The sequence below is a fragment of the Platichthys flesus genome, chromosome 7 (assembly GCF_949316205.1).
Source record: "Platichthys flesus chromosome 7, fPlaFle2.1, whole genome shotgun sequence".
Lineage (NCBI taxonomy): Eukaryota > Metazoa > Chordata > Actinopteri > Pleuronectiformes > Pleuronectidae > Platichthys > Platichthys flesus.
In genome coordinates, this window is record NC_084951.1 from 8059630 (window position 1) to 8072168 (window position 12539).

Consider the following 12539-nt stretch of genomic DNA (forward strand, 5'->3'; position numbering starts at 1 on the left):
GTGCACTGTTGGGGACAGGATCAGCATCACAAACTAGTTTAAACCACTTTAAAAAGCCCAACTGAAAAAACATCAGTAAGCTACATCTTCAACATTTTCACTTTGTAATACAGTTAGACAGACCTCTTCTTCAGTGCTACATATTCCTACACATAAACTCACCAACTATAATGTGAACCATCCTTTTACTTATATACCCTTTTATATTTCCACACCATAGTTTCGACTATTTCCACTTGCAGATGTTGGGCTTCCTGAAAGAGGAATTCAGTCTATTAGGACCGCCTCTATGGAGACATAGAGGTATTGTCAATAGTAGGCTATACGTCACTAGTAAAATCCCTCTTATAGTTGCATTTACACCCTACACAACCCCTCAAGGTCTGCTTTTGTTGTTGGGGACAGGAGTTCAAATAGTTTGAGCTTCTACTACCTAGAAATAGAAGGCCCTGGTCATTTGTCACTGTCCACACGTGTTTCTAGGGTGCTGTTTATTTCCTGTGTTGTGCTTTTATTAGATGTTTACCCTGACTGACTTTTCACCTTGTAAAAGGAAATGAATCTGAGACTACTGAGCCTGCACAGTCAGTTCTCCCTGTCTGTGGTTATTTGAATGCTCTGAGGAATTCTGTTTGTTAAAAGAAAAAATTGTGATATTCTTTTCAAAATAGTAAACCAGGAGGCTTTTAACATGATGGCTGAATATTGTTTGTATGTGTGGTCTTCATTCCTGTGTTTGGCAAAAAAACATTCTTGGGGACCTTTGGCCAGAATGTCAGGAGATGACCCAAGAGTCAGAGGTCATTGGCCCAAGGCAAATATTTTGCCATTATTAGACATGAATGGACACAAGGTTTGCTTTTAGATTCTCACTGCGTTTCTCACTATACTATTTTGCAAATGAATAGAAGTAATTAAACACTGTGCTGTTAAAGTATCTGTTTGAGCCATTGATGCGATATGTTTCTTTTAAAAAATATGTTTATTTTCTGTCACATAAAACAACATAATTACATAGCTGTACACATTTTACAAACTAAACATTTCCATCATCAATAGTTAGGGGTACACAATACAATGCAGTGTAATTCAAAGGAAAAACCTTTGCTTGTTGGTCCCATTCCAGCTACTCCTTTACTTTAGTTTAGTTAATTCCTACAAGTTCTTATGATCTAAACCTGAACCTAGTGCTACCCATAAACAGCTTGTGTTAACTAGAAAAAAATACATCTTAGTGCTTTCAAGACAAATGAGAGAATGAATCAAAACCTTGTTACCCATATGGGACAGTGGTAAAGAGCATCTATCAAAGCTTTTAAAAATAAAATATTTTACTGATAAATACACAAGACGAAGTACAATTTACAATCAAACACGGCAGAAACATTACACATTCATCTGACTGAGACTTAATTCGACCACCGCAAACAACATTTTCATTCCTTTCGCAGTCAATGGAAGGCTACAATTTCATTGGACAGGTATTAGTGAAATCTCTCAGCATTCATGGTCATGATCACGATCCGGGAAACGCAGTCGAAGCCCTTATGGTTGAAAACCCACTGGCCGGACCTTCATCTCCACTCTCTTGAGGGAGTAGTTGGGCCCATGCCAGCCGTACCAAGTGATCCCATCTGTGTTCCTTGTGTGCTCGCCGTAGCGGTAAAAAATGCCGTTCAGGTTTGAGTCGGTGCAGCAGTTGTACCAGTAACCCCCTGAAAGAAGGTGAGGGAGAAGAATTAGATCGTAAATGGAATGAAAATTGCTGCTTTATGTAATAATTGTATATAAATGACTACATCCATTGTTTTAGTTTGCTTGCTGTTATTATTTACCTTTGCGCAGGGAAGCACAGTCGTCCACACATTTGTCGTTGTCCTTGTGGATGGTGCTGAAGTTGGTGTTGTTGTGGTAGCGCAGGGAGTCTCCAGCGTTCCCACTGTAGTTGGCGAGGAAGAGCTTGTAGCTGTTGAGCTCATTACTCACAGTGAAATAACCATACTCAGCGTAGCGTGACTTTCCTTCCCAGTCCTGCATCGGAAAACACACAGAAAGTGATGGGATGGTTATGGACATTTTGCATATTGGCTTCCATCTTTGCCCCAAAGTAGATTTATTATTAATTTTCTTATGCTCAGTACCCATTGGAGCAAATTGCCTCTTTGTTTTTGGCTATGAGACGGGTTATGGGTTCTCCTTTTATTTTTGGTTTATGGTTTGTTTTTTCTCGCTCTTTAGAGGCTCTGGCTAAGCCTACATAAGTGCCATGGTTAGAAATACGTACCTCCATCTCAATCCTGAGCACACTGGGCTGCCTTGTTATACGGAAGATGTGGTCATTGCCGAGCCAGAAGTCTCCACGGATGGATCCAAATCCATTTTTGTACTGCTTCCAGTCACGGTTGAATGATGTGAGGCCGACTTTTCGCCTTTGGATCAGAGTCCAACCGCCTCCGTTTGTCTCCATATCGCAGAAGACCTGAAAGCATTTACCAACATTTAATCGAGTGCAGAGAGAAGAGTGAGAGCCTGTCATGCTCGACCAAAAACCACACAAGGAGGACACGCGATACACACACGACTCAAGGATAACTTACGCTCAGCTCAGGTGTCCCCAGAAACTCATCTTTAGGCAGCTTGTACTCGCCAGAGATCTTGTAGCTCTTGCTGTAGAGTGATGAACAGTCATATATGGCATCTAAAAAACAAAGAAATTTGTTATCATAAAACCATATGCATTTTCATTTTTTTTTATTAATGTGAAAGATTGGAAAAAAAGACGTTTACCCCCACCAGACGCAAACAAATCAAAAGAGTGGGTGATATGCACTGCTCAGATTTGTCTTAGTTCACCTATCTCACTCCTGTTACAGTATAGTCATGCCATTAATAGGGCTATGAGATCATTATGGAGTAACAAGCCCAGTGCTTTAAGGAATCTGTGTGAAAGAAAAAGAGATGGAAACCTTCCAATTCTTCTAATCTTCATATCCCTTCCTGTTCTGCTCTGCTGTCTCTAATTCACATGAGTTCTAAAAAGGCCCCTGTGTTCGCTGTGCCAGTGACATAGATGTGGCCCTGTTAGACCACAGAGACGATCTATTGAAATAATAAACTACGTCATGCCTACTTAACCTCTCTGCGCCAGCCAGTGCTGATTAGTGGTGTATTAAAGTTGACTTGAACGGTAACGAGGGGTATGCTTTTGATGGAGCTCTTTATTGACAGCCCTGCTCATGGGCCTCCGCAGCTCCAAACAAATGCTGTCAGGCAGCTCAAATAGGTGTTTGCACCGCACTCCCCCTCACCAACAATTCACAGCAGTCGTCTGGGACACACCAAGCGAGAGAGCAGGCTGATTATAGCTTTTACTGCGCAAATAAACATAGTGTCGCGTGCTGCAAATATTTGACCTATTTGGGAACTGTTTTGTAGAATTTAGCCACAAACATTCCAGTGTGATGAGGCCTCTTTCAGCTTGTTGTGTGCTTGAGTTTATCTCATGCGGTTCAAACATGAGCATTCAATGAAAGGAAGATCCATTAAACTTTGTCTGTCAAAGGCCATTTTTCTTATAATAAAAAAGGAAAGGTTGCTTCACAAGAGGTACATTTTAAGTTCAGTTAAATCTTAATCTCCATGCGTGGCTGAATTGAACAGCAGCTACTCAGCAGGTCAGAGAAAGAAACAGGCAGGTCATATATGCACCACAGTCCCTGGTGAATGAGTTTTACCATATGTGAACACTTAACAACCTCTCTCCAGGACTTTTTGGATAATGCACATTGCCTTTCTTGTGAATTCAGTTTAGCAAGAATATAAATGCTTAAACCTTATTTCTACGTCTTTGACATATTATCACATCAACCAGCTACACACACATTTTTAACAGTTTGTGATTTAGTTTCTAATCCAAGTGTTACTGCTCACCTGATGAGGTCTGGGTTGCAGACTGCAGGGTTTGCAGCTGCATGATCTCCACACGGTTGTTGATCTCGGAGTACTTGCTCTCTGCCTCTGTAACCCGTGCCTCCTGCTGCCGGTTCTGCTTGTCCAGCTCCATTACTTGCCTCACAACGCTCATTAAGTCTGTCTCCTGCTTGCGACCCAGCTCCTCGAGGAGACTGGTCAGAGTGGCAACCTGGACCTTGAGAGAGCGCACATCGTCGCAGCACTGAGCCTTCGAAGGCGCCAGTCTCTTCCTGGGATTCTGGGCCCATGTCTCTGCTAATAGGAGCAGCGTGACCCCTAGAGCCACCACGCTCAAGTTAACTTTTGCCATTTTGTACACAAATGCTCTAGATTTTCACACAATCTTGCGTGTGATCGCTCTTGATGTTCAGAAGTAGTCGGTCCCTGCTGAAGGTCTTGGCGAGAGAGATAATAACTGGACACAAGGTATGGCGGATCAGTTGAGTCTGAGCTCTCGGTTGACCGAAGGCTCACCCAAGCTCTGTCTTATGTCCTCAGTGAAGCCCTTCCTCTGCCTGAGCATCTTAAATATTTTGCATTTGGGTCCTCCCCCTCTCTCCTGGTGCACACAAGTCCCCGTTCTGACATTCTCCAACCTTATGGGTGGAGGACCTTTCCCAATCCTCCTCCCCTGGCCCACCTCTGCCTCTCCCCTCATTTTACTTTCACTCATTCGACAGACATTTTGCCCATATGTCTCCTTCCTCTGTCATGTGTTGAAGGTTTCTAGGCATTCATGTTGTTTTGCATCTGCCTGGGAGGAAGAAACAAAACAGTGGCTACTTTCTGAACTTGTCTCACTTCCAGCTAGTGGCACTTTTTACTCAGTGAAAATACAAAGTCTGAAATGCTTGAACTGTATTCAACTTAACTCAAAAATATTAGATTATGAAAATCTTTGAATACTTGTTGCAGGCAGTTGTTTGTAATTGTCTTCTCTGTTAACACTTAAATTATGAGTTCATAAGAGATTTTACTAGCTCCCGGGGCTGACCACTTTTTCCTCTAAATTTGGTCTTTACATGCCAAGAGAAGTGTGAAGTCACTAAGTACTCTTAATTGTAGGTTAAGTGTTCTCTTGATGCTGCCCTTTTTGTCAAAGCAGGCACGTTTCCCCCTGAGTGTTTGAGCGTCAGATTTTCAGAAGGGCGTTGATACAAGAAGAAAGCTTAGTTAAAAGCTTCAGGACGGAATTGCATTTAGTGTTGAGAATTTGTTCAGGAGAAGTTCTGTATGTGATCTCTACACTTGTGAAGGCTTTTTCACTTTGCACCGTTGCAAACGCTCAAGTAGTTTAATGTTTTTCAACAGAAAAACTACAGAGCATTTAAATGAAGTAATATTCTCAGGACTTTTATGAATAGCTGATAGAATTGGTAATTGTTAGAGCAGAGACATTTTCCTGCTAAGTTACCACTGCAAAAAATCAGATTAAGAAAAGTATTAAACACAAAGTTATGGGAACCAGATATAGAGTACTTTCCCTTTTTCAATTTTTCCCTTACGAACTTGGCAATGTTGCTGCTCTCAACATAGTATAGTAGACTAAGAACACATTAACTCATTATTATGGAACATATGAAAGTCCAAAATCTTAAGAACTGCTAACGCTGTTGTTGTAACTAAGTAGCTTCTAGTTATCACTTGAGATATTAAATGGAGCTGTTTTAAAATGCAGAATACTTTAAATAAATCAAGAAGAAAGTGAAGATCCCCCTGATTGTCATAACTAATAAATAAATAAATAGATATTCAGTCATGTTTATAATTGTATAATTTATGTCAATGATGATAAGTTAATCTGAAGTGAAGTGATGCTTTTAGATACTTTGGGTTTGCGATGATTCTTAAATTCTATGAATGAATGATTAATATCATTGTTCTATTAAGATTTTGATCTTTTAACTTTACATGGCTTGTTATTTGATATTTTTTGTGTTTTGGTCACCTTTGGTGCCAGTTGTTTCTCTTGTCATTTTTGCAGTTGTTAAATGTTCTGTCTGATTGTGTTTATATTGTATTGTAGTTGTTGAAACAAGATGGTAATATACAATGGGTATTAAATAAGAATGTACATTGTCTTCCCTTTTGAAAACCAGGTTGGTTATTCTCTGAAAGTTGAAAACAAAATGTGTGCGATATCAGAGGGGTTTTCTTGAATCCCCAGTCTGTGGAATTTTTATTTCATCCCAACTCCCCTGAGGAGCTGCCAGCCCAAAGGAGATGCCTTTGGAGAATAGAGAAGAAAGCTGTCTGTGGGGTTTATTGTGGTTATCAGAGTATGCCATTGGCATTATGCATGACCTCTGTGGTACTCAGCTTTTTGCGTCCATTTCCGAACAGAAGTGGTAAACTGCCATGACGAAGTGCCAGGGTATGCTGTAAATGCAAGGAATTATGCTTAACAGCACTAACCGAGACATGGCCTGACCAGGACATTCCTGTCAATTTTTACTTGGACTTTATGGCTTTTCCCCTCTCCACAGAAGATGGAAGGAACTGTCTGAAAAAGAGGGAGTCAGTCAGTCAGTAAAAAAGCTGACAATACACAGCGTAGTAAAAAAAAGATTAATTTAACCACTCAAACACTGAATTAATATCTTTTTTAAATCGCTCAGGATCTATGCTGTACATGCAGTTTTTTGTTGTTGTATCTAAATAGAAATGTATGGAGACAGTCCTGCTTGGATTTAATCAAACGATCAACAAATCCAGACATTTCACTCTCGGCTGCACATTAACTGTTGACCACTAACGTATAAATACTGATCATTAGTCCAAAAAAGTCATGGTTTGCATTGGAGTTTATTTTATTTGAATATACACTCCCATGTCCTGTACTGCAGTACTTAGTTGGTCAAATTTTTCCTTTTGTATGAAATTATTTAATTTCTGAAAGAACAAAGCCTGGCAAGTACCCTCATATACCATTGTATTACGTAATTTTGCATCAACAGCGATGTTTTTTATTTTTCCTAAGACTTAATTTTTTTGGTGTCCCTCCTGCCAAATGTTTGGCAAGAGTCCCTCACTGTTCCTCACGTGTTCTGGCAAACAAATAAGGAGACGTTCTGCTAAGCATCACCCTTTGGGGAGCTGCGGTTCAAATAAATAAGTATGTCTTTCCTCTGTTTCCAAAGTATTACTCAATCAATAAATGGTCTGTTATTGCTGCTAAGTGTCAAAGTGTTGAAGCTAAATTCTTTGGATGTGTGTAGCTCTTCATTTCTTACTACTGGTCACTGCTTTGCAATTTCCCCTTTAGTCTTTGCCTGTTTTTTTTTATGTTGTTGAATCTTCACATGTGCTTTTAGTTTTGTGTGGGGTTGACTTGTAGGGCACATGGGAGTCATAAGCCATTGTTTCTTCTATAAAAATCATCATTGAAAGATATAAGGCTACTTTCATGTTTGATTAGCTGCAAAGTTTTAATTGCCTGACAAATTCTAAGTCTGATTCGAACCGAAATCAACATCTTTTCTTTCAGTTTCCCCCATTTGTCAAAAAGAACCAACACCAGCAGCTTACAATAATGTTGTAATAATAATAAGTCTTTAGAGCCTATCTGAAGAGTATTTATATCTCATTTGGTTAGCTTAAGAATCTTTGCTATGATGTGTTAAATATAATGGAGCTATATTAGAAAGAAATTTAGATTTGGAACTCTGCATACAAAATGGTGAAGGCAGAAGGTTTACTAGTCTTATACTAAATAGAAGTTAAGTGTTTGCTCTATTTTTATCCTTCCCATCTTAGCTCCTATAAAAATAACATTTCTCCAGTTGTCAGATGTTTCTAACGGTTCAATAATGCGATGTTTTATGGTGCGGGGTGCCTGTTGACCTTCCTGTAAATCTTAACCCGAAGTCATTGATGTACGTCAGTCTCTTTTGGAAAAATCTGGATAATTTGCCTTCCTGGATCCTCTCATTGCCCTAACTGCTCTCTGAGTCACATCTCACTCTGAGGCAATGGATCCCAGCGGCATCACTTTCCTTTGGCCCTGGACTCTGTCATTCATTGCTAGTACAGGAAAGTCCAGCTGGATGCTGTTTTATACGTTTAGCAGCATGCTGTTTTTCCCCTTCAAAACAGCTTCTTTAAACACCCACCCCCTCTAGCCGTGTCTAACCAGGCTCTGTGTGAAGAATGCATGGCTCCTTTTAAATTAAGAGGTATTCACTAAACTTTAACCAAAGCTGCTTCTTTATATGACTTCCTCTGTAAGCCCACACATTTCATTGGACAGGTCTTTTTTCCTTTGCCCTTAAAGACAACTTGGACACCATGCTGTGCTAATTGCAGGAGGCTACTTATCTTTGTTGAGTGAGAGCTGACTAAACAAAGTGTTTTCAGTCAAAATATGCTCTCTGATGGATATTATGTCCCTAAATATGCTGGAAAAAGGTTTTGTAATCAGAAGGTAACCGTGGGGGCCAAGCTGTCAGATGAGTACTCATGGGTTCAGTTACAGGAAAAGCAGGAGGTGAAAGCAAGAGCCAATGGATTCCACAGCTTCTATCTGAAAACGTTGCAATTACATAATCTGTATTGACAGTAACCTCTTCCACCTGTCTGCTCTGTCCGCCCCCTTCTCCACTTTGAATTTGAAACATTTTGGAACTAGTTGGTCTTATTTGAAGGTTTTATACTTTTATATAGTTATTAACTTATCCTTGTTAAGATTAACAATACAAATCTAGGCTAAAGGTAAACACTTCCTTTTCTATATCATAGACAATGCTATCAAAGAATCAATGTGGTTTTGATTTGTTTTTAAAGTCTGACATTATAAGGCTAATTCATGGTTTTCTTAAAAGGCAAAGGATACATGAAAAAATAATGTAAATTTATCTATAGTCTGATGTTTTATTTTCTTATTAACTGACCTAATCATCATTACCCTTTCGAAAAATGAATGGGAATAGAAAGGACATGCTTGACAATGCCTCTAAGCTTTTATCAAATCGTCATAAGATGGATATAACCTACATTTTAGACAGCTAAGGCAAGCAGCTGAGCTATAGGTCAACGATCCTCAGCTCAGTTAAACCTGGTCACGTATATCGCAAAATAGTCAGTATGCACCGGGTCATCCCATAGCTCTGAAAGTGGACGACCTCATGCCCTGGCAGACCATCAAGCAGTCTCGTGGCTTAAGCTGGTGATGGCTAACAGGTGGAGTCTGGATGCCAGCCATGCTTCGGCTCTTTATTCTCACCACCCCACAAACCAGTAGCCGGGGCAAAGGGCACTGGAGAGGAAAAGAGTGGATTAGCCACTATCCCTTCAGAATACTTCCCTGTGCCTTGGGTTAGCAGAGTTGACCATGTGGCTCTGCTTCAGACAAACAATTCGTGACACTGGAATAAAAACAGGACACAAAGCAAAAACACTTGTGCCAACATCCAGGGGTTTCCATTGTTTTTTCTTGCCCAACCATTAAGCCCTTTTATCTCTGTGATCTTAGTCATTTAAGCATGTCTTACCATTAATTTAAGTCAGGGGAAAACTATTATTGTGTCTTTATTACAAAGCTGTATACATTTTCACTGATTACATATCTTTTCTCCATGCTATTAGAATGGTTTCCTGAATTATTCAAAACAAATGAATGCCATTCTATCCTCTTTGATCATCAATATGTTTTGCCGCGTAATTATTCTGCTTTAATCCGTTTGTTTAAACAAGCCATGTGTACTCCACCGCTTGTTTCATTGTTTTGGGGGGAAAAACAACTATAGCCTGAGCCGACGTAATCTGAATAGAGGGAAATAAATGTAATAAATATCGTTGGAAATATTTATAGGATAATTTCACTGAAGATGTCATTTCAATATGTTGTCTGCAGAAACTCAGATCCCTATTGTATAAGGATCTCTTTGTCTGCTTAGCAACGGCAGCATTCCAATGAGGTGACTCTCAGGCTTTTGCTTTTTTTGGGGGGGTCTGCCACTGGAGACGCTTTGTTCTGTTGGCCTCTTGACCTGAAGGTGAGGAACCCAGGGGAAACATTCTGCCCTGGTGTCCCAATATGGTGATAGTGTGGTGTAAACATGGGTGGAATGGTTTCTCCGGCTGATGTCTCAATGGCCCCCTAACACGCAGACTTACCACAACCTACTTGAGGATAAAGTAAAATATAAATAGCCTGTTCTCTCTATACATTATATTATTGGGAATTTTTTGGGAAGTTTATTCCCGCATTCCAATACCTGCTTCAAAAGCACAAAGGTTCTTATAGGATTTACTTCGGTTCTTAACAATTTTAAAAGCAATATATTTTGAAGTCAGTGGATACTAAGTGTTTCCTTATGCTCAGAGACAGTGGGTTAGTCAGATGGTGTCTGATAAGTTAAACCTCTCTTTAGCTACACTCATCCCAGGAGAATCGGGAAGGAAGCGGAGGACTGAAGTAACGACTTCCGATGCCTCCCTGCTTATCTCATGCAGTGATGCACTACTCTCTTAAGATGCACAGAGACAAGATCTGTTGCTCAATATTTCCATATGCTTATGCCAGGGTAAAAGATTGATGAATTACAATTTGAGATTTGGGTCCTCATTTTAGACAGTGTTGACTGGCACTGTTCAGATATGGCATTTTTTTAACAATAATATTTCAACGTCAACGTGAGAATGACTCAAAGTACTACTACATGCAGTTAAAGTCAGTCCCGGAAGTGAATATGAAACAAAATGCACTGTGTGTCAAGAGTCTTTGAAACTCTGGGCAGTAGTGGAGTCTCTTTCAGACATAAAGTGTTTAGTTGGAACTAGTGTATTTTCCTGGTTGGTGTTTATTTCCACCGCAAGTTTGGTCTTAATTTCATGTCAACTGGGATTAAAAAGATCTTAAAACGTCTTAAATTAACTTGTTTATGTCTGATGTCTGAATGGGACTGTTGGTGCATCTTGTCTTTGGACCAAAGGAAAACAAAGCTACTCCATGCCACATTTGTTTAGGAATAGGTTAAATGGGTTCATCTAATTATTATTTTATTCTCTGGAAGATGATCAATCCCAAATTGAATTAAATTAGAGTTGATCGCTCTTTGAGAATATTGCAGTTGTTGCTTTAGTTTGACCACTTACTAAGTTGTGTGAATTTTAATTGTGTGGTTGTATGTGTTTATGAAGAATGTACTTTTCACAAATGTGTCACCTGTTGGCCAGAATTAGTTGTTTTGTTTCTTCATTCAGGACCTGGATCTGTTCGTAAACATGAGCTCATCCTCAAGGGAAATGTTTATTTTCACTTAATTTCTTAAATTGTACTACTCGTATGCTCATGCCTTAGGAGGATTGTTTCCTAAGCAGTTTTTGGTTGATGAAGTGTTTTGAGTGTTGTCATTTCTGACTCTCATCTGTAGCTTGCTAAGACAAGGCCTACGCAATGGAAAAAACATCCCCAAGGTGCTAGATAGTTGGCTTCATTTTGTCTGAGAATATTATTGATTGCATTTTGGCAGCCCCACCAATGAATAGCTCTTTAGGCCCAAAGGCCAGAGAAGTGTCAAACAACCAGAGTCACTGTTCCAGTGTGCATGTAGTGGTGCAAATGTCAGGCTCACTGGTGTGAAAGATCGAGCAGTGTAATGGACCTTAAAAAATGTTCTGTGTAAGCGAGCCCAGTGACATGGACAGATTCATCTAACTTGAAAATGCTCCAACAGTCTTCAACCAAACCAAACCAAATCAACAACTGATAATCCGTTAATTTGTGTGGGAAGCCACAAAACTAACTTCTCATACAGTCCTGTACTTGCTGATATGCTATCTTCAAGAACCTGACCGGCCAATAAATTGGACATTTTTTAATACATTTTTGGTTCATTCATTGACAATGCACTACCATAAATGGCACTTTCCCATCTACCTTTCTTGGTCTGGACCTGTAGACTTTTCAGTTTTTTCCAAACCAGAGGTTGCAAGATTGCTGGTAGTCTTTACCTCTGTCAGTATAATGCAGGGGTCGGCTACCTTTTTGACAATAAGTGCCAATGTGAAATTTTCTTTTTTACTTAGTGTGCCATATCAAACATTTGTTATATTAAGTTTTATTATCGATCCACATTAATATTTCCAACAGACATTTAATTTCTTTCCATTAATATTGGCTATATATAGAACAACACTTTAAAGAAACATGTTTTTGTCATTATGATAGCATTAATACGTTTTTCATTAACCCCACCGACACTCAATTATGAAAGCTTGCTTCAGTCATATGTTTTTGGGCAGTGGCCAAGACTGTGAGAGAGTTGTCTTGGTTCCCATACCTGGACAGTGCACGTTTGATTGTTTCTCCCTTTTCTGCCTGATCCTTGAAACTTTTTTCGTGCCTTGTCTCAAAGTGATGCTTACCACTGGACATTCGGCACACAACATTTTCAAAACATAACGTGCACACAGCACAATCCTTATGAAAAACAAAGCCATGGTCTTCTGCCAATAAGGGTTGAAAGGCTGGTGTCTTCGTTTTTATTAGCTGGTGGGCATGCCATCACCAATACACCAGAACGGCTGCACAGAGATTGATTTGGTATGGTTAAACGATGAAGACA

The 12539-nt window shown here is 39.6% G+C and overlaps 2 protein-coding genes across 3 annotated transcripts in view; one reads left to right on the forward strand and one right to left on the reverse strand.

Moving 5' to 3' along the window:
* mtor (mechanistic target of rapamycin kinase) overlaps positions 1-12539 on the forward strand; it is an 84531-nt gene that overhangs the window by 29924 nt on the left and 42068 nt on the right. The gene's annotated exons all lie outside the window — the stretch shown is intronic.
* On the reverse strand, positions 964-4481 carry angptl7 (angiopoietin-like 7). The gene is made up of 5 exons (XM_062391202.1): positions 3931-4481; positions 2598-2698; positions 2285-2479; positions 1836-2031; positions 964-1715 (listed from the first exon to the last, which is right to left on the reverse strand). Exons 1-5 carry the CDS (start codon positions 4280-4282, stop codon positions 1546-1548), a joined length of 1014 nt encoding a protein of 337 aa, XP_062247186.1. The 5' UTR covers positions 4283-4481; the 3' UTR covers positions 964-1545.

Bases quoted from the DNA above. Each gene is read 5' to 3' on its own strand.
- angptl7 (XM_062391202.1), bottom strand. From the start codon at position 4,282: ATGGCAAAAGTTAACTTGAGCGTGGTGGCTCTAGGGGTCACGCTGCTC. The intron at 2,480-2,597 runs GTAAGTTATCCT...AAATGCTTTCAG, and splicing joins TGGGGACACCTGAGCTGAGC to GTCTTCTGCGATATGGAGAC. The intron at 1,716-1,835 runs GTAAATAATAAC...ACCTTCTTTCAG, and splicing joins CTGTGCTTCCCTGCGCAAAG to GGGGTTACTGGTACAACTGC.